The sequence below is a fragment of the Pseudochaenichthys georgianus genome, chromosome 13 (genome assembly GCF_902827115.2).
Source record: "Pseudochaenichthys georgianus chromosome 13, fPseGeo1.2, whole genome shotgun sequence".
Lineage (NCBI taxonomy): Eukaryota > Metazoa > Chordata > Actinopteri > Perciformes > Channichthyidae > Pseudochaenichthys > Pseudochaenichthys georgianus.
The window spans coordinates 22,875,455-22,902,351 of record NC_047515.1 but is presented as its reverse complement, the minus strand read 5'-3'; the positions used below and the strand labels follow the sequence as shown (position 1 = coordinate 22,902,351).

The following is a 26,897-nucleotide window of genomic DNA, read 5'->3' as shown; positions in this document are numbered from 1 at the left end:
CTTTCTTTACTCCATGATTAAGACGTGTTAAGCAAACTAGAAGGGTAAGTCATTTTCAATCCACTTGCTTCATAAGAGGACTAAGAACAGCTTGATTCAGTTGTTTGAGAATGCAAGGAAAGTTTATTTATATAGCACTTTTCAACACAAGGCAATTCAAAGTGCTTTACAAAAAACGAAAGACATTAAGAAAATGGCATTTAAAATCAGTCATTAAAAAGAAAAGCTAATAAAATAAACATAAAAAGAAAAAATACATGGATAAAAGTTAAAGTGCAGTCTAAGATATGAATAGTTCAATTAAAAGCAGCGACAAAAAGAAAAGTCTTCAGCCTGGATTTAAAAGTAGTAAGAGTTGCAGCGGACCTGCAGGTTTCTGGGAGTTTGTTCCAGATATTTGGAGCATAATAACTGAATGCTGCTTTACCATGTTTAGTTCTGACTCTGGGGACAGAAAGCTGACCAGTCCCTGAAGACCTGAGAGATCTGGATGGTTCATAATTTAGCAGGAGGTCAGAAATGGATTTTTTAGAGACACCTGTGAAGACACCATTGCAGTAGTCCAGTCTACTGAAGATAAAAGCATGGACAAGTTTTTCCAAATCCTGCTGTTACATTAGTCTTTTAATCCAAATATGTTATTTAGGTGATAGTAGGCTGATTTAGTAACTGTATTAATGTGACTGTTGAAACTCAGGTCAGAGTCCATGACTACACCTAGATTTCTGGCTTTATCTGTTGTTTTGAACATTGCAGGCTGAAGCTCAGCGCTAACTTTTATACGTTCTGCCTTGGCTCCAAAAACCATTACCTCAGTTTTATCTTTGTTTAATTGGAGAAAGTTCTGACACATCCAGGCATTGATTTGTTCAATGCACTTACTCAGTGTTTGAATTGGAGCATAGTCTCCTGGTGAAATTGTTATGTACATTTGTGTGTCATCTGCATAGCTATGGTAACTTATTTTGTTGTTTTTCATTATCTGAGCCAGTGGTAGCATGTAGACGTTAAAGAGAAGAGGCCCCAAGATGGAGCCTTGAGGTACCCCACATGTCATATTTGTCAACTCAGATGTGTATTTAATAGGGGTGTAACAGTACACATACCCGTACCGAAATTATTCGGTCCGGGCCCTTCGGTTCGGTACACGTGTGTACCGAACGCATATAACGTTAAACGTAAAAAATTGAGAACGTGAACAACTTCTTGGAAGTAATCTCAGGTGCTGCGTCGGAGCATTCAGAGTAATTTGCACCCATTGTGATCAACGCGTCATAGAGCGAGCAAGTCATTTCATTGGACGAGCTGGTCAGAGGGATGCGTTCACATGTAGTCAGTAATTTGAGGAACTGTCGAAATGGCGAACGCAGATAAAGTTGAGCTCGAAAATCCTCCAGCATCATTGAAGTCTCCGGTTTGGGAACATTTTGGTTTCGCAGTTACGTACAAGGATGACGGACAAAGACAGGTGGACCAAACCAAAGCTGTTTGTCGGCATTGTTCAACTAAAATCGGTTACGCGGCTGGCAATACATCAAACTTGCACACTCATTTGAAAAGGCATCACCCGAACGTGAATATCACCGGTATCAAAAGAAAAAAGACTGAAGTGCAAACCCAACTCCCACTAGCATTTAAGCCTCCACCACTCGCAAAAACTTCAGACCGAGCCAAAGCTATTACAAACGGCAAATATCCTTATGTTGCCATGTTAGCAAAGCGCTACCTGGCTGTATCTGCTACTACCTCTGTCCCTAGCGAGAGGGTGTGTTCTCCACAGCAGGAGACATTGCTAGTGCCAGCAGATCTGCCCTTTCGGCAAGCAATGTGGACAAGTACATTTTTCTTTAAAAAAACATGAAAATACAATGACAAGCAAGTCATAATGTCAAACTGGCTGCTTAGGTACTAGTACAGTACAGTTCAAATACAGATTATTTCAGTTAATCGAAAAGCTGCACCTTAATGTTTATTTTATTATATTTTATATTTATTTGAGTGAATATTCATAGTTTAATAATAATTAAAAACCCAAAACTAATAGTTTATGTTTTGTGAGTACTCGTACATCCATCCATCCATCCATCCATCTTCTCCCGCTTATCCGTGGTCGGGTCGCGGGGGTAGCAGTTCCAGCAGAGAGCCCCAAACTTTCTTTTCCCTGGCGACATCAACCAGCTCTGACTGGGGGATCCCAAGGCGCTCCCAGGCCAGCGAAGAGATATAATCCCTCCACCTGGTCCTAGGTCTACCCCTTGGTCTCTTCCCAGCTGGACGTGCCTGTAACACCTCCCTAGGGAGGCGCCCAGGTGGCATCCTAACTAGGTGCCCGAACCACCTGAACTGGCTTCTTTCGACGCGAAGGAGGAGCGGCTCAACTCCGAGTCCCTCCCTGATGACCGAACTTCTCACCTTATCTCTAAGGGAGACACCAGCCACCCGGCGGAGGAAACCCATCTCGGCCGCTTGTATCCGTGATCTCGTTCTTTCGGTCATGACCCATCCTTCATGACCATAGGTGAGGGTAGGAACGAAAATGGCCCGGTAGACAGAGAGCTTTGCCTTCCGGCTCAGCTCCCTTTTCGTCACAACGGTGCGGTAAAGCGACTGCAATACCGCTCCGATTCTCTGGCCCATCTCACGCTCCATTGATCCCTCACTCGAGAACAAGACCCCGAGATACTTGAACTCCTTCACTTGGGGTAAGGACTCATTCCCTACTTGGAGTGGACAGTCCATCGGTTTCCTGCTGAGAACCATGGCCTCAGATTTGGAGGTGCTGATCCTCATCCCAGCCGCTTCACACTCGGTTGCGAACCGATCCAGTGAGTGCTGAAGGTCGCAGACCGATGAAGCCATCAGAACCACATCATCTGCAAAAAGCAGTGGTGCAATCCTTAGTCCACCGAACTGCAGACCCCCCCCCCCCCCCCCCCCCCCCCCCCACGACTACGCCTCGAAATCCGATCCATGTATATTACAAACAGGATTGGTGACAAAGCGCAGCCCTGGCGGAGGCCAACCCTCACCGGAAATGGGTCCGACTTACTGCCGAGGACCCGGACACAGCTCTCGCTTTGGGTGTACAGAGATTGGATGGCCCTGAGTAGAGACCCCCTCACCCCATACTCCCGCAGCACCTCCCACAGTAATTCCCTGGGAACCCGGTCATACGCCTTCTCCAAGTCTACAAAACACATGTAGACCGGATAAGCGTACTCCCAGGCCCCCTCCAGGATCCTTGCGAGAGTAAAAACCTGATCCGTCGTTCCACGACCAGGACGGAATCCGCATTGTTCCTCCTCAATCTGAGGTTCGACAATCGGCCTGACCCTCCTTTCGAGTACCTTGGAGTAAACTTTCCCGGGGAGGCTGAGTAGTGTGATGCCTCTGTAATTGGCACACACCCTCTGATCCCCCTTTTTGAAAAGGGGGACCACCACCCCGGTCTGCCACTCCTTCGGTACCGTTTCCGACTTCCACGCAACGTTGATGAGACGTGTCAACCATGACAGTCCCTCAACACCCAGAGCCTTCAGCATTTCCGGGCGGATCTCATCCACCCCCGGGGCTTTGCCACTGGAGTTGTTTGACGACCTCAGTGACCTCCCCCCGGGAGATTGGCGTTGATCCCCCGTCATACTCCAGCTCTGCCTCTAACATAGAGGGCGGAGTTGTCGGGTTCAGGAGTTCCTCAAAGTGTTCCTTCCAACGCCCCAACACGCCATCAGTTGAGGTCAACAACGTCCCATCCTTACTGTACACAGCTTGGATGGTTCCCTGCTTCCCCCTCCTGAGGTGTCGGACAGTTTTCCAGAACAACTTTGGTGCCGCCCGAAAGTCCTTCTCCGAACTTCTCCCACACCCGCTGCTTTGCCTCGGCCACGGATGAGGCTGCTGCCCTTCGGGCCTGTCGGTACCTTGCAACTGCCTCGGGAGTCCCCCGGGATAACAAATCCCTGAAGGCCTCCTTCTTTAGTCTGAAGGAGTACTCGTACAGTAAAGTTAAAATACAGATTATTTCAGTTCATCGAAAAGCTGCACCTTAATGTTTATTTTATTATATTTTGTATTTATTTGAGTAAATACATTATTCACAGTTTAATAATAATTAAAAAAAAATATGTTATGTTTTGTGATAATTTTTTCTGCTGTACCGAAAACGTACCGAACCGTGACCTAAAAACCGAGGTACGTACCGAACCGAAATGTTTGTGAACCGTTACACCCCTAGTATTTACCTATAGAAACAAAGTTGTTTCTGTCCTTTAAGTAGGATTCAAACCAATTTAGAACCGTTTCCGAAAGTCCCACCCAGTTTTCCAGTCGGTCTAGTAATATGCTGTGGTCAACAGTGTCAAACGCAGCACTGAGATCTAATAATACTAACACTGAAGTTCTGCCACTGTCTGTGTTTAAGTGGATGTCATTAAAGACCTTTACAAGAGCAGTCTCAGTGCTGTGGTTTGGACGAAAGCCTGACTGGAACACATCAAAACAGTTATTTAAATGCAAGAAATTACTCAACTGTTGAAAAACAACTTTTTCAATGATTTTACCTAGAAATGGGACGTTTGATATGGGCCTGTAATTGTTCATTACTGAAGCATCTAGATTTTTCTTTTTTAAGAGCGGTTTAATGACTGCAGTTTTCAGGGCCTGTGGAAAAATACCTGAGTGAATAGATTTGTTTACTATATGAAGTAGATCTGAGGCCATGCAAGGCAAAACATCTTTGAAAAATCCTGTTGGAATAATATCAAGGCAGCAGGAGGAGGACTTCAGAATGCGAGCTAAAGAGGACTGTACTTTAGGGACTGCAGCTCTATAGATATCACAGATGCCATGGGAGTTTGACTTCAGTCACACTTTGTGAGGGGAGAGTTTGTCAACATGAGCTGGCATCATAAGTGTGTGTGTGTATTGGGACATTGCATCAGATGGTTTTCTGAAGACGTCAACACAATTGGCAGTGAGAAATCTTAATTGCAAGTATGCGTGTCTCAGGTGTTTTGCCAGCTTTTAGCAAGGATTAGAGTGTCCTTGTGGTATAGTTGATGCAGAGAGGGTCAAGTTGCACCACGTATGTGTGCAATAGTGGGCGTTGCACGCGGGGGTACACCGTACCCCCACTTATTTAGAGAATGATCTTTTTTTTAATAGTCCAATACGTATAAAATCATTGCCAGTATTATCAGTTGCAAGTGTGTATTTGTTGTAATAATGACAAAAACATTTCACAGTAACGATTTCCTTGAAAAAATATGATTCACGCTCGTGACCCCGCGGCGAGCTGGGGGTGTCAGCTCGCTCACAGCCCGCCGATTTTGCGGCAGCTCTTTCCCTCAAGAACGCTAACGAAAAATCTCTATAATGGCAGGCAACATTTTTTTACTTGACTTGTTTTCTAAAAATATATAATTCACAAGAAGAAAGAGGCTAGCAGCACCGAAGCTACAAGTGAAGCTGCTACTAGACTAGTACTACATCATCACAAGAGCCGCCTAAAGACGTGGATAATGCTAGAACTAACGTTAGCTGCGCTAGCAACGTTCCCCTGGCTAGCTCAAGCTCACCTTTCCCAGAGGTAAAGGTATGATCGGAGAGATGCAATTTAGACCTATACATTGTTTATGTAACTTGTGTGTCCATGGTTTTGAGTCTGTGTTGAGCGCAGCGCCGTCTGCTTTTTGCAGTACAGTAACCGTAGGACTAAGCATACCGGTAGTTTCTGTGGACCTGTCTGCCCGTTTTGTGAGTGCACTGCGCGCATCATCATGCGCACTTGTGTGGCATTGTTTGGGATGACCTAATTAAAATAGCATCCCCACTACACCACTGTATGTGTGTGAGCGCTTGTGGATTTGTGTGTTAGGGTCTATACGTCACCGCAAGTTGTCTTTGAGAAGGCCATTTGTGTCCTGAACAGAGGTTGCTAAATGTTCAAGGGGCACATACTATCCATGGACAAACAACCCTCTTCATCTACCATACATCTTCTATTTATATGCCAGATAATTTCACTATAACAACGACAGTACAGATTGGCTGCAGAAGAAAATAAATGATTCCAAGAGGCGAGAGACTGATCCTTAGTGAGACGGAACAACTAGAGTTTAAAGTGCAGCTTGTCTTGTGGACTCAGATCATTTGCACCAGGGTTGAGCACTCTGTCTTTCCTGTGATATATATATTTGTACAGCTCAATATAACATGTATTAGAGTGTAAAGATTGCTTGTAATGTAGTCATTTCTATATCCTTTACCTCAAGGGTGTTTGTAGTGGCGAATGTGCATCTTTATTTAATGTATCAATATTATAAAAGTGTTTTTAAAATAACTATAACAGTGTGTGATACAAAATACTGGTTCTTATTCCTTTAAAATTATTTACCTGAACATGAGATTTGTTTTTAGAGATGTATAATTGAATATCTAACAAGCAGGGCATATTATCATAGATTTATAGGAAAAGCATTTAGGAAAAATGATGCATGTTAGTTTTTACATTGCTAACAACCTTCCACTCTCCTCCATGCCTTAACATCCATAAACATCACACACAGGGGGGCAAAAGGAAAACAAACATTGCTCAACAAGGGCTCATTTTTGACATTTTGTTACTGTATGCGAGTGTACGTACATAATATGTATTTGTGTAACGGCCCGTCCACACTACAGCTTCGACAGCTTCAAAAACGGTTTCCAACGCTTCTGCCCATTCACTTTGAATGGGGTGACCTCACTTTTCACCGAACTGCATTGTGGGAAGCAGAGTGGAGCTTTCCTGGCGTTTCAGGCTGCAAAAGTTGAGCAATGTTCAACTTTTGAAGCTTCTGAAGCTTTCGGTGGAAGCGTCAGCCAATCAAATCATATGCCAGTACAAGCTCTCGCCAATCAAACCGCTGCTTGTGTGTCAGGGGCGGGAGATTCATGTGATTGTTGGTCGAGCTTCAGACAAGCCCAGCTCCAAGCTTTTTTTTAAGCTGTAGTGTGGACGGGCCGTAAGTGTGTGTGGCGTCATTTCACACTTTGTTACATTTTGACTGCCTCTGAACATATTCAGCGGAGTTCCCACTGATATTTGCTGCCTGTCTGAAAGCAGACATGGAGGAAAAATACGCTTTTGCAACTAATGATGAGGGGCTGGCAAAGGTTGAGGTTTCAGAATCGCTGACTTGAACTGCTCTAAATGCTACATTTACAGTAGAAAGCAATGGAGCAGCCAAGAACTGGTCTTAATCATTCAACAGCTTAAATCCCCACTAACCGTCAGTGCTGTGCTCGTTCCTTCATGGTATCTGGCTTACCAGTCGGAGATGGAATGTCTTTACTTTCTACACATATTTTCAGGTTTACTCTGCCTGTATGGGTCTGTGTGTTTGAAATAAATACAAAGAGAGCACTGTGTATTTAAGATCATACTAGATATTCCCAAAGAATGTGTGCATCCTGTTTTCTTGAACACTTGCAGTGGAAATGAAAACCTCCTAGCTGTCAGAATTTATATTTTACTTAGTGACTTATGCCTCGGCAGTCATAGGCCTTAGCAGAGTTGTGTGACCTCTACTCATCAAACATGCGACCTCTGATCCCGGGACCGGCTGCTGTGTCCTGCTTGGACACCACTGCTGATGGACGAATCCTTTTTCCTGTCAACAGCTGCAGGGGCACGAAAACACCTGGACACTGCAGCGGCGCTCTAGGCTGCATGACAGCAATAAAACAGGCTCTGCGAGTGTGTATGTGTGTGAACAGCTATGTAGATGTGTGGCTGCTTGTTAATACCTTGGATTGTTGGCTGCTGCTATAAAAGGCCATAAATGATTCATAATGAGGATCTGCACTGTGATTGTGGCCACAGCTCAGTGTGTGTGTGAGCATGCCTGTCTGAGTTTGTTTTTTCACCTCCCCCTAGTCAGGTGAGGCATACTGTGCAATAATATGCCTAATTGACCGTGAGTGTTTTAATTACAAATAAGCTTGTGTCAGGAAGGGGAAAGGGACAACAGACAGAAGAGGGTGACATAAATCATTTTCATCCAAACTAACAAAAATGGCAGAATAGTTCTGGTGGAATTACAATGAATGGCATTACTGTAGTAGGGTGATAGAAGACAAGTCAGATGAGATACACATGAGCTACAGGGATTTGGGTAACATAGAGTAGAACTTTGTAGCCAGAGGATGATGCTATATTGAGAAAAGCTTTGAGGATTGGTCAGGAAATATGAAACAGTATGTGGTAGTCATCTCCAAGCTAAGCTCTATGATGCGTGCATCCATCTGGGCTGGAGCATGTACGTGAGTGCACTGCTACATTTCTGTATCACACAAAGTGTACTTGCATGACTCCAGGTCTACATCGTTCAGAGAAGATATGACTTGAAGCCTACAACACAGAAACCAGCTTATGTTTGTTATGAAATTTGACATCAAGTATCAAAGCATGCTGCTAACAGCCAGAGACTGGATGTCTCTGTTTTTCATGTGATAACAATAACCGAGACATAAGTTATGTCAAACAATATGGACTGCAATAAGACGTGTGAGATAAACGGTGCGTTCATATGACCTTTGTGATTTTAAAATTCCAGTCAGGACCATTGCACAACACCATTAATTTTGTACTTCTCATAAATGTATCACATAAAGATAGCAGACCAGATGTCAGTGGCCAAGTAAAGCAATATGAATACTAATGCAGTTATTCTTGGCCAACTAAAATATTGTGACAAAAATCCTGAATTGAATATGTTTTAGCCAGCGAGGATATGAATAACAGGAAAGAGTTTAGACCTCCACTAAGGTAAAACCTCTGCACTGTGAGCTGTTTCTCAGCCAACTCTGTGCTGGGTATGTGACATAACTTTATTTATGAAGTAAGACAAGCCAAGGGGCATTACTTTTACTAACAACATGTTACTGAGGGGAGAAATCAGGATTTCACCAAAATCAAAGGTATCAATATGATGGCGCATAAACACTACTTTTGCTAGAACTGGATAACTGTTTTAAGCAACCACTTTAATGATTTGATCCATTTAAATATTCACACCATAGTTTCAAAGTTAGATGAATACAGTACATGCAATGACAGATTTTTGTATCTAAATGAACCTTGGAAAGTGTAACTACCTTCTTTCCTACATTTTAATATAGATGGGTCATGCTTTTGATAAAATAGCTAGATTTTAACTTACTATACTCCCGGAGCTGTTAAATCTAGATCATTTCTAGAATACCAAAAAACCTTGCGTTGCAAACACAACCTATAATTCCATAAACCTTTAATCCAAGTACTTCAACAAACCTTTGCATTTCCAAGAACTTCACTAAAGCACTTCTGTGTTGTTGTACTGGTTTGAATGACTTCTTAAACTTAATCTATGTTCTTTTGTGTCTTTATGTGTTTTTCCTTACAATTGCTGCTGCGAAAATGTAAAGCAATGACTGTAAAATAAGTATTATCTTAAAATAGCACACACAGAACAAACACGTTTTTTGGTGCTGATTGAGACTCACTCTCATAAAGTGTCAGCTCATTTTATTTTCAACTTCGTTCACAGCTTCTGTGAGTATGGTAATAATGGCCTGAATACATTTTTCATAATGATAAACTGCAAGCAGACTTCTCCCTCAAAACACTGCAATGGGAATGCCAGTTGGAACGACAGTCAGTCAAGGATAAAATGGTAATGCAAAGAGAAGAAACAACATTCGAATACTGTATCATGCTGAGTGGTTCGGCTGAAATTTCAAACAAACATCAGGTGGCAGAAAATCCATTCTCAAATAAATCCAAACGTGCATAAATATGGGTGAGAGTGTGTGTTTGACCGAGAGAGGGTAAACCTTTGCTGTGGTTCAACATTAGCACCAGGTAGTCAGTAATCCAATCATAAACACATAATCTGTGCCCTTTTGAAGGAAGCACCCCATGAAGGGTCTATCTCAGGATTCATTAAGATTAAATGAGCACATAAATAGTGCACACACGATAATGAGAAAACAGGAGGATTAGACAAATGAAAGGGTAGAAAGAGGCTGAAAGGCAGCCTTGTAAAGAGTTAAACAAGCAGAAATACGGAAAATAATTGTCTCAGATCATTGACCAAATAAAAATAATGATAATAGATTAGTGTGAATTAAATGTGCTGAGTTAAATGAGACTGGACTTTCCATAAATCATGCAATAACAGAGCAGGTTTTTAAGACTAGATGACCTACCGTGACATTCAATGAAATTAAAGAAAGGGATAAACCTTGTTTAAAATATTCTTTATTTAACTTTCTTTATGATTGGCCCTGTCAGTAAGTCCTGAACATTACAAAGAAAGACAATCATCCTTATCTTTTGATCCTTACTCACTCACAGTGACATGAGGGATGGACTCAGGGGAGATGGGCAATTGACTTTGTATTTTCAAGATCCATCCTCTTTCCTTTATTGATCTTTGCATTGCATTAGGATGTGCAGTATGATGGTGTTTGATCCCTATGCAACATTTACAAGAGATTGCCTTATAAGTGACAGGCTGAAGCCATGAGTTGTGTGATAGTTTATCCATCAATCCAATGAGTATATTTCCTAAAACTCATAATTTATTATTATGCTGCTGCAGCGGGTTGTAGCGGCAATGTTTGCAGTGAAGGACAGTTTGTTATCTAGGGTCACACCCAGATTCCTTGCAGTCTGAGTCGGGGAAACAACAGAGGTGCCGATGTTGATTGTTAGGTCAAGAGTGGGACAATCTTTTCCAGGAAGAAAAAGCAGTTCAGTCTTGTTGAGCTTGAGGTGGTGAGCAGACATCCACCGAGAGATGTCCGCTAGACAAGCAGAGATGCATGTGACGACCTTGGTTTCTGAACGGGAAAAAAAAAAACAGAATTAATTGGGTGTCGTCAGCGTAGCAGTGGTATGAAAAACCATGCGGGCTAAGGACTGATCTGAGCGAGTTTGTGTACAGAGAGGAGGGGACTAAGGACAGAGCCCTGAGGGACCCCTGTAGTTAATTGACAAGGGTCAGACTCGGACCCTCAACAAGTTGCCCTGTAGGTGCGGTCTTTGAGGTATGAGGTGAGGAGGGAAAGTGCAGAGCCTGACACTCCAAGTTCTTGGAGAGTGCAAAGGAGGATCTGATGGTTCACCGTGTCGAATGCAGCAGATGGGTCCAAAATGATGATGTCAGAACAATAATAATGAACTCGGGACACACCTTGCACACACAATCAAATGCAATAATATGATGTAAATGAAAATATATTTCAGTTGCATATTTGTATTTCAAATTAATAAAGGCTACTGTCTGCTTTAATAACATTTCAGCAGCCCATTTAGCCTCTAAATTACCTTAAACAACATCCATAGCAATCACAAAGTCTACAATTTACATACATTTTGCATTTAAAGGAAGTTAATCACATGCACTTAGATTTAAGAGATATACAAGGTCCCTTGTTCATGATGTTGCCCCCCATAAACCAAATAGACACATCATAAATCCAACATACTCTGCACAATATTGCAAATACTTTTCAAAATGAACAGCTGCATACAGTTTATTTTCACATGGAGAAAAATGTTGAACCTTTAATGTACCTATACTGATCCTTAAGCTAAAACGGACCTATAATGTATGTAACCAAGCAGCGCTGTGTCATGGAGTTATGAGCAGGTGTTAAGGATTACAAGGGATCACACCAAGATGCTTCTATTTCCCTCCGTACTTAAACAACTGTGTGCTTTAAATCATAAATAATAATAGCTAGAACTAACGCTTGTTGAAGCGACTCAGTCAGGAATTGAGCTCCTAATCCCTGACATGGCAATCCTTTTCTAAAATTGTCTTTAAAAATATTCCCATGCTTCCCGTGAGCCCCCACAAACTAGAAGGAACTGCAGAATGTTGTTTAATGATTTGGTACCCAAAGAAAAGTCATCAAATCTTTGAAGTAAGTTGAACAAAAGTTTAAGATACCAGTTGAGTAGGCTGCTGTCTGCTGAAAAAACAGCAGCGCATCCTGAAGGAATGGTTACACTAAAGCTAAAATATGCAACTGTGTCGGCCTTGAGGCAGCACAGAAGAAGTATATTGGTTGTGCCATTCTCCTTCCCCTCACTGGAGCAAGTTTACAATAAATTCGAACACTTATCACTCATTTTGATTAGCTGTCTACCTAGAAACACTATGTAGCCTCAGGCTGAGCTAACTGGCGTCCATATGCCAACAACAGGTGTTGAAGAGGCAATGAATGCAGACAATAAAACAAGCAATGGTGTACACTTCTCTTTTTAAATGAACTTTTACTGCTACATCTTCAGCTTAGTTGCTTCTTAACTTATTTTCATATTTTAGTGTATGATTTCCCTTATTTCAAGTCACTAGGCTTGCTTTAAGACTGCAATGATTCAAATTCAATTTATAGCAAGCAGAGATTAAATTATGCATTGCATTTTTCAATTGTGATCTATATGACAATGTTGACCTCTACAACAAATGACCCAAATAATCTTAACCACTCAAACGTAAAGATTAATTGCACTGCTGCAATACATTGCTTTTGTTTAATCATTTGTCAGTCATTTGAAGCAAAGATTGGCCATGCACAGTACAAGGGAAATGTTATGATCCTACACTGGTGTACTAGTCATTGATATGCGTCCCTGGTCTAGGAAATTAATTAATAAAACGTTCCATTGCATTAAAGCGTTAGATTCAACTGTTGTATTGTCATATGCACACAAATGTAAACTGTATAATGTCTGTTTTCTTAAGGAAACCTAACATAGGAATGCACTGTTCCTCTGTATTTACGCTCATAACAATATTCTTTTCAAATATTGATTAGTTCTCTAATTACATACATCATAACATATTTAATTTGCTTTTCAGGTACTGTACATTATACAAACTTAAAATAGAAATATGTTCAACTGTACTTTAATGTTTTGTCCGAAGGAGTGGCAGACCGGGGTGGTGGTCCCCCTTTTCAAAAAGGGGGATCAGAGGGTGTGTGCCAATTACAGAGGCATCACACTACTCAGCCTCCCCGGGAAAGTTTACTCCAAGGTACTCGAAAGGAGGGTCAGGCCGATTGTCGAAGGCAGTTGCAAGGTACCGACAGGCCCGAAGGGCAGCAGCCTCATCCGTGGCCGAGGCAAAGCAGCGGGTGTGGGAGAAGTTCGGAGAAGACATGGAGAAGGACTTTCGGGCGGCACCAAAGTTGTTCTGGAAAACTGTCCGACACCTCAGGAGGGGGAAGCAGGGAACCATCCAAGCTGTGTACAGTAAGGATGGGACGTTGTTGACCTCAACTGATGGAGTGTTGGGGCGTTGGAAGGAACACTTTGAGGAACTCCTGAACCCGACAACTCCGCCCTCTATGTTAGAGGCAGAGCTGGAGTATGACGGGGGATCAACGCCAATCTCCCGGGGGGAGGTCACTGAGGTCGTCAAACAACTCCAGTGGCAAAGCCCCGGGGGTGGATGAGATCCGCCCGGAAATGCTGAAGGCTCTGGGTGTTGAGGGACTGTCATGGTTGACACGTCTCATCAACGTTGCGTGGAAGTCGGAAACGGTACCGAAGGAGTGGCAGACCGGGGTGGTGGTCCCCCTTTTCAAAAAGGGGGATCAGAGGGTGTGTGCCAATTACAGAGGCATCACACTACTCAGCCTCCCCGGGAAAGTTTACTCCAAGGTACTCGAAAGGAGGGTCAGGCCGATTGTCGAACCTCAGATTGAGGAGGAACAATGCGGATTCCGTCCTGGTCGTGGAACGACGGATCAGCTTTTTACTCTCGCAAGGATCCTGGAGGGGGCCTGGGAGTACGCTTATCCGGTCTACATGTGTTTTGTAGACTTGGAGAAGGCGTATGACCGGGTTCCCAGGGAGTTACTGTGGGAGGTGCTGCGGGAGTATGGGGTGAGGGGGTCTCTACTCAGGGCCATCCAATCTCTGTACTCCCAAAGCGAGAGCTGTGTCCGGGTCCTCGGCAGTAAGTCGGACCCATTTCCGGTGAGGGTTGGCCTCCGCCAGGGCTGCGCTTTGTCACCAATCCTGTTTGTAATATACATGGATCGGATTTCGAGGCGTAGTCGTGGGGGGGGGGGGGGGTCTGCAGTTCAGTGGACTAAGGATTGCACCACTGCTTTTTGCAGATGATGTGGTTCTGATGGCTTCATCGGTCTGCGACCTTCAGCACTCACTGGATCGGTTCGCAACCGAGTGTGAAGCGGCTGGGATGAGTATCAGCACCTCCAAATCTGAGGCCATGGTTCTCAGCAGGAAACCGATGGACTGTCCACTCCAAGTAGGGAATGAGTCCTTACCCCAAGTGAAGGAGTTCAAGTATCTCGGGGTCTTGTTCTCGAGTGAGGGATCAATGGAGCGTGAGATGGGCCGGAGAATCGGAGCAGCGGGAGCGGTATTGCAGTCGCTTTACCGCACCGTTGTGACGAAAAGGGAGCTGAGCCGGAAGGCAAAGCTCTCTGTCTACCGGGCCATTTTCGTTCCTACCCTCACCTATGGTCATGAAGGATGGGTCATGACCGAAAGAACGAGATCGCGGATACAAGCGGCCGAGATGGGTTTCCTCCGCCGGGTGGCTGGTGTCTCCCTTAGAGATAAGGTGAGAAGTTCGGTCATCAGGGAGGGACTCGGAGTTGAGCCGCTCCTCCTTCGCGTCGAAAGAAGCCAGTTGAGGTGGTTCGGGCACCTAGTTAGGATGCCACCTGGGCGCCTCCCTAGGGAGGTGTTCCAGGCACGTCCAGCTGGGAAGAGACCAAGGGGTAGACCTAGGACCAGGTGGAGGGATTATATCTCTTCGCTGGCCTGGGAGCGCCTTGGGATCCCCCAGTCAGAGCTGGTTGATGTCGCCAGGGAAAAGAAAGTTTGGGGCTCTCTGCTGGAACTGCTACCCCCGCGACCCGACCACGGATAAGCGGGAGAAGATGGATGGATGGATGGATGTCTTTCACCGTGAAACATTTCTTATCCTTTTTTTTTTTTTTTTGTCCCTGGTTGTCAAGTACTGCCACAATTGGAAGTCATCACTTTATTTTTGTTGACACTTTCCGACACAGACAATATGCCTTAATTAAAATGATTTAATGCATCTGGATGAAAGCTGCATTTTATTTTGAATCTAAAAACATGAAAAAAAAAAACACATCACTTCTTTCCCTCCTGTCACATGTACGCTCATTCCTCCTTCATCATTCTGTCTGTCTTTATTGTTTTATTTCATGCTTGCTCTGTTTTTCTGCTCTATTTGTAGGTGTCCTTGAAAAAACTATGGAGGGGGAAGCCACTGCTCTCACCAAAGCTAAGACCCTTTACAAGTCCTGTACCAATGAGAGTGAGTGAGCAGACAATTCATTTTAAAATCTTTTAATTCCATTTTTCTTTCAGTCATCAAAGGTCATGTGTCTCTCATTAAGTCTATTACATTTTCAAATTATAAATACAAACTGTGATAATAATTATAATAATTGATTCGTTTAAAGAATCAAGAAAATTGAATTTTAAATATAAAAAAGTATAACCATTCTCAATGATATATTTGCTTGTTTCTATCTACGCTTCATTTAAGGTTTAATTGAGCTGAGAGGAGGGGCTCCTTTGCTCGACATGCTGTCGGATGTGTTTGATTGGCCCATGGCTGTGGATAACTGGGAGATCAACTATGGTAGACTATTATTTTCCACTGTCATAAAACAGATGTCATACACCAGCAATTATTTTCATTCTCACTGTTCCTTCTTTCTGCTTTACTCAGGTGAAACGTGGAGGTTGGAGAATGTAATCGCCAAGCTGAATGAGAAATATGGAACACACCTCTTGGTTAACTTTTTTGTTGGCACCAATGACAGGGATTCAAACTCTCACATCATTCATGTAGGTGTGCAACTGTTGGCAGAAAGCCCAGGGCTCTCTCTTTGTTGCATAAAATCACATCTATACAGACACTCACACATCATAATATGCATGTAGTTAGAAAATAACTATCCACCAATTCTTTCAAATCGTATTTATTGGCTTATAAAAATAAGGATGTATATGATCTTGTCTTCCTCTCCACCAGTTTGACCAGCAGACACACCTTGGACTCTTGTCCAGAGATTACTATGCTTGCACTGGACTGTACGCAGAGGTAGGCTTGAGGTGGACCCACACACTTGGGAATTATTGAATGGTTTTATTCAATACAGGATGAATTCCAAGTTTTTACAATTAAACTGCTGAATTTTAACACCCATATTTTTATAAAACGGAAGCAGTTCAAAAATCTGTAATAAAAAAAAAAATAGGCTATTGAAAAATAAATGAATAATCTTCTATGAAAATACTTTTGGAAATAACTTCCTTTAAAAGTCAAAACTTTATACAAATATCATGAATGTGTGTTTGACAGGCATGTCGGGCCTACGAGCAGTTCATGTTTGACCTGGCTAAGCTAATTCGCACTGACCGGAAACTGGTCATCAATGAGACCAGCATCAGGCAGCAGGTGGCACGAGTCATGGACCTGGAGAAGGACATCGCCAATGTAAGCACTCACACTTTTTCCTCGATCTGCTTCAGAAAATATGCCATTTTGTTCTTTGAGAAACTGAGGACACGTCAACACACAATGCACACCTTATCGTCGGTCTTAGCTAGGTATATAATGTGAGCAAACTATTTGTTGCCCAAACTGCTCTCCTCTGTGTGTTTTGGGGTTTAGTCTGGAGCAGCTGCTGTGTAAAACAAGCTGTTAACCAGCCTGATCCCTACACAACAACTTTTCTCTGACATCAACAGGTTTCCACAGTCCTTGTTTGTCATTCTGCGCTGGTTCTGTGCTCTGCTAACTGCCACGCTTCACTTCCCCTCCACACGGCTGATGGCTTTTACAAGGCAGTCACACTGTTCAAGCTCTGACATTTACAGACCTGAAGCCTCACGGGACACCAAATATGTTTGTTGCTGCTGGACCTGCCAGGGAATTGCTCAGATGTGTCAGAAAACATGAGAGTTTTGTTCTGACAGCATTCTTGATTTTCTGCCTATCTGTTTTATCCATTCCAAGGCTACTGATACTCCAGAGGACCGTAACAACCCTGTGTTGCTTTACAACAAGATGGAACTGGGTGATATGAACACCAACTTTACCCTTGAGGTTGAATCCCAGGTAAAAATAGACTGCTTTTCTGTCAGAATTTGCTGTTTCTTTTTCACCTTCCTTCCTCTTTTTAATGCCACTTTTTGTCCTGTTTCTCTGTGCTTTTGGACTTGAAGGTATTTGACTGGAGTTACTTCACAGCGAAGATAATGGATACAGTCAATATCAGTGTTCCTGACACAGAGAAAGTCATCAACTACTCCCCCAACTATTACAGAAGACTCAGCGTTATCTTGGCCAAATACAACAAGAGGTGTTTTTGTTGAGACTGAAGTGTTTGTGGGTGCCTTTGGGTGCTGCAATGAAAACAGCTGCTCACCCAGAACTGACATAGTGTAGCTTTGTGTGATTATAATTTCTCTGAACATCATTCCTTTGCTCACAGGGATCTACAGAACTACATGGTGTGGCGTTTTGCTATGAACATGGTGGTGGGCCTGAGCAGATCTTACAGGGACACCAGGAAAGCCTTCCGCAAGGTAAACCTCAAAGACCTTGGCACAATTGATACTACATTTTAGAGGTGGATAGCAATCAGTTGGGCACTAAATAGTATCAGTAGACAGGTCCTGGGACTTCACCCCTGTCAGTGGCTATAACCACATTATTTATCTATATATTCAACTATGCCAACACTTTTGTGCAATAAATCAACCCTGCACTCCTACAGCTTACTCGTAAATGTTACATCATATATTATTACTCATATCCTTTTCGTGCTCTGAAATATGACCACACTCAAGCATAGATCCAGTGCTTTTAGATTGTCAGTATTTAAACTTGTGTTACATGTTGTAAACATGTTTTTTATTTAAAAAAAATGTATTTGTGTATATTATATACTTTTTTTTAATTTCCATTTCTTATTATATCTCTAAGTCTATGGTCTATATATTAATTATTATGCTAGATTATAAGATGGGACCAACTGTGACATAGCCACCTTTCTCACTGGGATCAACATAGTATTCCTGGATCTGTTGATTCTGAATCTGAAAAACAAAATGTACTTGCTAATTGTTATCGTTAGAACTTTATAACTCGACAATAAAACATTTCTGATGTTTGGCAGGTATAGTAACATATTAGGCATGGGAACATTTGCTAATTAGCATCAAAAGGACAGCTAAGGCTGATGGGAACATAATTAGGTTGGCATTTGTTTGGTCATAAACAAAAGCATTTGGAAATGTTATTCCACTGCTGTTGGAACCCTAGGTTATTCAAATGAATACTTGTAGGGTCACAAGACATTTCACTCATAAGAAAAAATGCAAAGCTCACTTTGGGTCTAGATAAAAGGTCAAAGCAGCAGCAAAGTTAGTAGGATTTATCTTCTGGGGACCTTGAATGTGTGAATATAACTTTATAGAAATTCATCCGGTACTCAAGAAGATTTGTAACTTGATCAAAGGTCTATCAATGTGGCCGACCCTAAAGCCATGCTGCTGGAATAACCTTGTTGGTGCTTTGGTGAAACACTACAGTATGTAGAAATGTTCTAAATTATTCTATACTGCAGATTCTTAGCATCAGCTTACCAATATGCAGATACTCAGATATAAATTGTGCTTAATAGGCTCAAATAAACAGTTCTTGTTGACACTCTGCTAATTTTCTCTTTGTAAACAAATCAATTCCCTTCTGTTCTTTTTCTTATAGGCCTAAGTGCAAAAGTGATGCATAATGGAGGTGCAAATGAAGAATCTTTAAACAACATGCGGAGTGGTTCATTCTGAATTGATTGGTTCCGTGTTACTTTTCCTTCAGGCTCTATATGGTACAACGTCAGAGGCAGCAGTGTGGCGACAGTGTGCACTTTACGTCAACAACAACATGGACAATGCTGTGGGAAGACTGTATGTGCAGGAGGCCTTCTCTGAAAAGAGCAAAGAACTGGTCAGTGAAGGGTTGATTATATACTGGAGGGTTTGAACATGCATACTGACAGTTTGGCAGCATTTATGTTTCAGGCTCCTCCTGCTAAGTGTGTTTTAATCTTTCATCACATGTGCCTCTTCTGTCCCCACCACTGTAATGTATTATGTGCTTGCACCCATTCAAAGCAGCTGAACAAGGTGTCCTGGTTATCATGCCCCCACCAACACCACCGTGAATTTCAACCCTCTGCACGTATGTGTGTCAGATTGCACTCAGATCGTTTGCGTAACCGTGTACATCAGTTGCAATGCTGAGTGCCTCACACGCCTTAAATCTTGGTCCTCTCCTGGAACTTTACCCACTCTTGGTGTGTGTGTGTGTGTGTGTGTGTGTGTGTGTGTGTGTGTGTAGTAGATATCAAGACCCCTTTCTCCGAATTCACGACCATGCACATAATGTGTAAGTGTGCTGAGAGTTTGCCCTGCAGCTGGCACACATGCTGCACTCCTCACATATCAACCTTCTCGCAGCCACAGATGTATTTCAGATATGATCATCAGTGTAATGAAGCACTTTTCCACACATACTTAACACTGATACCTATGATTCATAAGAAAACATTGTCCAATTTAATCTTTGACAATTATTTAATTTTCTTTGCCTTTATCTATTAAGTTATGTGAACATCTTTTGCAGCATGATTTTTACTAAAAGATACAACTATTATGACAGACAAAAAAAACTACGTACAGTGTACACAGTTAAACAAATATTATTCTGATCCATAAAATAACGCAACAATAATATACAACTTCTTTCTGCATAATGAGAAATTTGATTCTTAGATTATGTTATGATTATGCTGTTCTCTACAGCAATTTGATTCTATATGCAAAACCTTATTATTTTGAGAGCGAGTGGGTAGATCAAGTTGAAGAGCAGTGAATTGGTGCCCATAAATGGAAATCATTGCACTTTACATTATTAATATGATACACAAAGTTTAAATAGGCTTTCCATTTAATAGAAACCCAGCATGTAACACGTGTTAATACAGTATATCTTAAAATTGCACATGCAAACGGACAACAATCTAAATATGACTCTAATGCATTGACACAAGACAAACTCGTATACACACACACACAGATGTTTGTTTCAAGGCTTCCAAATAGCTTCATCAGTATGGTCCCTGGAGTTTAGTTATTGGTAAACCACAGCATGCTGTCGGAGTGGTCATGGAGTGTATTAGTGAGGGATCGGCTGATGTGATGAGACGCTGGAATGCCTCTGTCAGCGCTGTGCGGTCTCAGAGCACTGTGGTTATAGAGATCTGCGAGCATGACCTTAGCTGTCACTGCAGTTTTTAAGTTTCCCCCCTTTACTGTTCAGATTTCATTCTTACTGCGTTTTGTTTGTGTAGCCTATAACTATCCGATGACCATGGTACAGTACATGATTTGCACAGCATTATGTATGGTGGTGTCAGTCAGTCTGTCTCTATGAACAGTATTTAGGCGCATACTTGTAAATACTGTAACTCAAGAGTAATACTGTATGGAGACCAACTTGCACCACAGGTTTCCACTGAAAATGGAGATTTGGATGTTGATTTTGGAGCATCTTATGCACGGTCATATAAAAACATCTGATTATTCTGAGACCTCCATCTTGAGACCTCTACAATGCCAATATTATGTGTATATAATTGGTTATTAGTATTCTCACATGGAAATATTTGTTCTGTGTCACAATATTTGCTTAATAAGAAAATAATAACTAATTTGTGTTACATATTGTAAATATTAAGATCAATAACCTCTTCTTTAATTTGGAGTTAAAAAGCTCTTGATTTTTTTCAATCCCAAACTACTAGATGCTTATTTAAGTACATTTTAATATTAAAAGTTGTAAAGTGCTGAAAGGAAGTGGGAAGCATCAATTTGAGATACACTGTAGAACCTTTTAAGACAACAAGTAGTACAATCAAGTTGTAAACATGTACAATAGTTTATACGTTTGTCAAATATTTGTGACTGTTGTCTCTTACCCTGTTCGTGTTTGTGTGCGATCAGATGGAGGAGATGATTAAAGACATTCGGGAAGTGTTCATTAGTAACCTCTATGACCTGACATGGATGGATGCGGAGACCAAGAAAGCAGCTGAGGAAAAGGTATTAACTGCTGAGGCCTGTACGACGAAGCCGGATTTTCGCTTTTGCCGGCTAACTTCAGGGAAAACTCTGGGTCTCCGGTCCTACGACGCTGGTTCTCTTTTTAGCGGGCTAGATCTCCATGGTAACTTATGCTGAGCGGCTAACCTGGGGGGGGTATACTACGAAGCAGGATTTTCGTTTAGCAAGATAACTTCTGGGATTTCCGGTACTACGAAGCTGGTTAACTTTTTAGCGGGCTAGATCTCCATGGTGACTTATCCTGGAACCTAGCCTGTGCTCCGAAGCCGGATAGGTTCCAGGATAAGAGATCAACTCAGCGAAAGCACCACGCCTGCTGACCAATCAGAGCTCAGTGTGCGGAGGAAATACAGTTTAAACTGCCGTTGCAGGAAAGACGGCCGGCCAAAATCACCGACTGTGTGAACGTGAAAATGAATAGAACATCACCTCCCATCTTCAGAGCAGTCTGACTATTATAACTATTATACTATTATGTTAAGAAAGCTTAATTAAATATCTGCCACAACATAAGTAACCGGATCAAAGTAACATTACGTTGCCTACAGTCCGCGGCACTGTGTGCAGACGTCGATGTGTCCCATTATCATTCATATCTCATAATAATGTATCATATATTTCCTTATCTGAGTCAGCTGAGCCATATCTGGCTGTGCAACACTCGCAGTGTCACATAGGCTACTGTATGCATAAGTATTATTTTAAGCAACACATTAAGTTGACGAAACACTCGAGTCAAATGTAATTAAAGTCAGATCCACTCGTGTCTTGGACGGGGCAGTGGTATCATAAACCTGTTAATGTACGCATTCAAACACTTTTTCTTTTGCCAGCTGTATTCACCTTGCAGGTGCAGCTATGTGGCTTTGATCCTGGATAAAGTGTTTAAGTCATGGATGTTTAAAGTTTAACTTCATATTTGACTAATATTATAGTTGACTTTTCATTCAGGAAGTATGACGCTGCGCTGTCAGTACGCTTCTCCATGTTTGTGATTGGTCGAATGCTCCAGATACCACCCCTTTCATGTTAACGCACACCTAACTAGATGGGACACGGCTGGCTTGAGCGAACGAGTTGATAGCCAGCGTTGTAGGACAGTTTAGCGAGAGCGGCTTCGTTTTGGATTAAGTCAACCGGATAACTCAAAACCTATCCAGGATAGGTTGAACTAGATTCGTAGTATACCCCCCTGGTCCGGAGCAGGTTAGGTTGCAGGCTAAGAGATCAAGTCAGTGAAAGCACCGCCTGCTGACCAATCAGAGCTCAGTGTGCGGAGTTTAAAGTGATCAAGTCATATTACAGGAGAAAGGAAATACAGTTTAAACTGCAGTTGCAGGAAAGATGGCCGGCAAAAATCACAGACTGTGTGAACGTGAACATTAATAGAATATCACCTCCCATCTTCAGAGCAATCTAACTATTATAACATTAGCATTAAGAAAGCTTACTTAAATATCTGCCACGACATAAGTAACCGGATCAAAGTAACATTACGTACAGTCCGCGGCACTGAGTGCAGACGTCGATGTGTCCCATTATCATTCATATCACCAGTGGCGTTTTTATATGTACTAAAGTGGTGGGGCACAAAAAACGTAGATGTCTATAAATAAGCTTCTGCAGTGAGGTTCATGGCTGGTGAGGCACTGGCACAGACTCTTCACGTTTACAAATATAATATTTTGACCTAAATCAAAATGGACAAAACACTAGAGTCAAATGTAATTAAAGTCAGATCCACTCGTGTCTTAGACGGGGGGAAAGTGATATCATAAACCTGTTAATGAACGCATTCAAACACTTTTTCTTTTACTAGCTGTATTCACCTTGCAGGTGCAGCTATGTGGCTTTTATCCTGGATAAAGAGTTTAAGTCATGGATGTTTAACGTCTTCATATTTATCTAATATTATAGTTGACTTGTCATTCAGGAAGAATGACGCTGCGCTGTCAGTACGCTTCTCCATGTTTGTGATTGGTCGAATGCTCCAAATACCACCCCTTTCATGTGAACACACACCCAACTAGATAGGACACGGCTGGCTTAAGTGATCCCCTTGATAACCCGCGTCGTAGGACCGCTTAGCTAGAGTGCGTATGTTTTCGATTAGGCCATCCGGCTAACGCAAACATATCCAGGTTATGTTGAACCGGTTTCGTCGTACAGGTGTCTGGTTTGAAGTCTATATTTACCAATACAACTGTGAATAGTTCCACCAGAAGTCATTACACGTACAGTCATAATGAGCAGAGAAAACACAATGCTGATTCTGGGACCCACAGAATTTTTTATTAACAGACATACAACCAAACACATATTCTGAGACAATATATATACGGAAAACAAAAGTACATAAATAGATTGCACATGAGGTCATTTCATTTTGACAAGAATGGCTTTGCAGGCAGAGGAAGACGCACATAACATTACGTTTTTAGAATGATATATTCCCTTCTGCTTGCTAAAAAGGATTTAAGAAATGATTCAGTGTTTAATATGCCGATAACATGTGGCCCAAAGTTGCAGGGTTTTGTGACAAAGACTTTGTTTTCCCATTTTGTTCTCATCTACTTTTCTATAGGCCCGTGCTATTCGGGGACGGATTGGCTATTCTGACGACATCAGGGATGACGGATATCTTAACAATGAATACAAAGATGTAAGTGTCTGAAGAGTTGCCATTTTTAATAGTTTTTTTTCTTTCTCGGAATAAGTGTAACCGAATACATTCATATCAGTGCTATGAAAACATCTCTGTAAATTCCTGCCTTTTCTGAGATTTTGTGGAGAATATGACCAAGTGTTGATCGCTCTCATCATGGCTAATCCTCCGGTTTCTTTGGCTGTGTGTTGGTGTTAGCTGAGCTACAGTACAGAGGAGTACTTTGAAAACATCCTGCAGAACCTGGAGTATGTGCAGAAGAAACGCCTGCGGAAACTCGGAGTCAAAGTCAACAAAGATGAGTAAGAGTTAACTGATGTAATTCCTGGGGCCTGATTAGAACATTGCTCTGCTAACAGGATTATTTAAATTGCATAGTAATTGAAAGTGACAATGTTAAGTGTTTACATCACTAGTAATAAAATATGTATTTGTGTGAGGTAAGACACACCATCTTGCATTTAGCAAAGTGCATTCACATTCTCCCACACAAACTCCTACTCATACATACAGTTCAGCCTTTCACTGAGCACAACAGGAATGCTAATATTAGCTCTCTGTTAGGTTAATTATAATACCTTTCATCAACTCTGAATCTTGCTGCACTACCGGGCTCATCACAGTATCATTCTTTAATTTCACCCTCCTTTCCTTCTGCAGGTGGGTAACTGGAGCTGCTGTTGTCAACGCCTTCTACTCATCTAGCAAAAACCAAATAGGTATATGCACATGCAAACTTTCATCTGTGTAATTCAACATTTTGTTAAGTATTCTAGGAAAAAACATTATTTTGCTTTTCTCTTGTTAGTTTTCCCTGCAGGAATCCTCCAGCCACCTTTCTTTAGCAAAGGCCAGGCTAAATCTCTCAACTATGGTGGCATCGGCATGGTCATTGGTCACGAGATCACTCATGGCTTTGATGACAATGGTATGAGTTTCCACACTGTTGCTCTCTATTTCCCCCAAAGGCAGTTTTGGCAGAGAATACCATTCTGAGAGAAATATTTCCCCTTTTGTAACTGGTACCAATTCAGAAATGTAATTTCTTTGTGCGAGAGATCATTTTTCTTTGAGTTCATATCCATTGGGTAATCTGAAGTTATGAGGTTCAGTGTCAGTATTGTTTGATACTAATTCCCCCAACTGCAACCGGACCCACACATAAGCAAATGAAAATACATTGGAAAATGTTTTTGACATTACTTGCACCACTTCAGTGCTGTCTCAGCTAACAGCAAAATTGAAGTTTGGGCATAAAGAAGTGTTGCTGTTATTTGTGTCATATTTTTATAATCCAGAAAGTCAACCATTCATGCATTTTGCTTCTTTTTAAGGCCGTAATTATGATAAGGATGGTGACCTGAAGGACTGGTGGACACCTGACTCCACTCAGAAGTTCCTAGACCAGTCGAAGTGCATTGTCAATCAGTATGGCAACTTCTCCTGGGACCTGGCCAATGGACTTCATGTATGTCCTGGTAGACTCTATCTCTTGCTTTGCTTTCTCCTCAAGTTTTTATATCGGTAAAACTTTTAAAGGATTATCCCAAACCTCAATCTTTGTCTTTACTTTCCTGATACCTTTGTCAGATTATCCATTTTCATCTTTTCCCCAGTTTTGCAAGCTATAGTCCTCTCTCTTCCAGGTGCCTTTAATATGTAGTGTTGACATATCCACCCCCTTCCCTTTGTCTGCTTGCTTTGCACAATGCTTCTTTTATCCCCTGGGACAAAGATTTCTTGTATTATCAAAAAAGTGATAGCTGTGATTTGCTGAATACATCGGAAAAATCATTATCACCCTCTGTCCTTCTCCCTTCCATCCTATTGTTTTCTCTCCATATGACCCCTTTCTAGTTAAATGGTAACAACACCCTCGGGGAGAACATCGCTGACAATGGAGGGATACGGCAGGCATATCAGGTAATGAGCTTGAAAACAAATGAAGAAACTCAGTTAATGGCCCTAGTTTAAAGATGATGGAGGATGGGATTCAGTTTGCAGCTTTTATGTTGTCTGCTTGCTAACATTAATAGATGTCACTGACAGGCTCATTAGCTAATGTAAATACAACAATGAAGGATATGATATTGCTGCTGATTTTCTCAGTTTTACTAGAGGTGAACAGAGAAAGGATATTCACAGATTTGATTTCAAGAGATAATTATGTATTCTTACTTTAGGTCAACTGCAATGTCATGTTGTTTTGTTTATAATTGCATGAACTCTATCCATTGCATTGCTCATTTGAGGCAAAGTATAGATGTTATGTTATTGATTAGTAAACCGGTCTCATACAGACAACATGCCTGTATAATTGTTGACGTTTCTTGCTCTGCAGGATATCTGACATGTGTTTATGGTTACATGAATTAGCCCAGCATGTGAAACTACTGTGTAATTATACCTTTTGATGAGGATAATAACAACCAAATCTGTCATTTACAATTGAAACAATAGGATGGAAAGCTTTTTCAAAACAGTTGTACTATTCTTTCGACTAACAGTTGGTAAGATAAGAACATTTGTTTCAATACTGCAGGCCTATAAGAACTACGTGAAGGAGCATGGAGAGGAGCCATCACTGCCTGGCATTGGCCTTTCCCACGATCAACTCTTCTTCTTAAACTTTGCTCAGGTAATCCTGATTATTGATTGATGGATCTTTGGATGATTGAGTACATTAAATACATGATAAACAGATGGATTGATGTATGGATGAGGGATCGATATATGGTTGGATTGATTGGCTTATGGATATGATTTGATGGTATCAGTTATTGATGGATGATGACATGTATAATTGAGGTGATGGATGAATGGATAGATACATCAATTGATAAGAAATTATAATGGTCAAACACATTGCATCCTAATCTCTGTCTTTTCAGGTGTGGTGTGGAACGCACCGACCGGAACAAGCTGTTAATTCCATTAAAGTAAATGTACACAGTCCAGGGAAATTCAGGTAAAGTCAAACAATGTTTT

The 26,897-nt window shown here is 41.8% G+C and overlaps 1 protein-coding gene across 5 annotated transcripts in view; it reads left to right on the top strand.

Annotated features, from left to right (window-relative positions):
• LOC117457626 (neprilysin-like) overlaps positions 1-26,897 on the top strand; it is a 37,052-nt gene that overhangs the window by 7,675 nt on the left and 2,480 nt on the right. For all 5 annotated transcript variants that reach the window (XM_034097806.2, XM_034097802.2, XM_034097805.2 and 2 more), the window contains 18 exons: positions 15,282-15,362; positions 15,597-15,692; positions 15,783-15,901; positions 16,089-16,157; positions 16,419-16,553; positions 17,076-17,177; positions 17,285-17,421; positions 17,554-17,647; positions 18,939-19,067; positions 21,125-21,223; positions 23,829-23,906; positions 24,108-24,211; positions 24,570-24,628; positions 24,718-24,837; positions 25,244-25,377; positions 25,767-25,832; positions 26,452-26,547; positions 26,801-26,877. In XM_034097806.2, the coding sequence (XP_033953697.1) occupies positions 15,282-15,362; positions 15,597-15,692; positions 15,783-15,901; positions 16,089-16,157; positions 16,419-16,553; positions 17,076-17,177; positions 17,285-17,421; positions 17,554-17,647; positions 18,939-19,067; positions 21,125-21,223; positions 23,829-23,906; positions 24,108-24,211; positions 24,570-24,628; positions 24,718-24,837; positions 25,244-25,377; positions 25,767-25,832; positions 26,452-26,547; positions 26,801-26,877 (1,795 nt within the window). The remainder of the gene's footprint in view (positions 1-15,281; positions 15,363-15,596; positions 15,693-15,782; positions 15,902-16,088; positions 16,158-16,418; positions 16,554-17,075; positions 17,178-17,284; positions 17,422-17,553; positions 17,648-18,938; positions 19,068-21,124; positions 21,224-23,828; positions 23,907-24,107; positions 24,212-24,569; positions 24,629-24,717; positions 24,838-25,243; positions 25,378-25,766; positions 25,833-26,451; positions 26,548-26,800; positions 26,878-26,897) is intronic.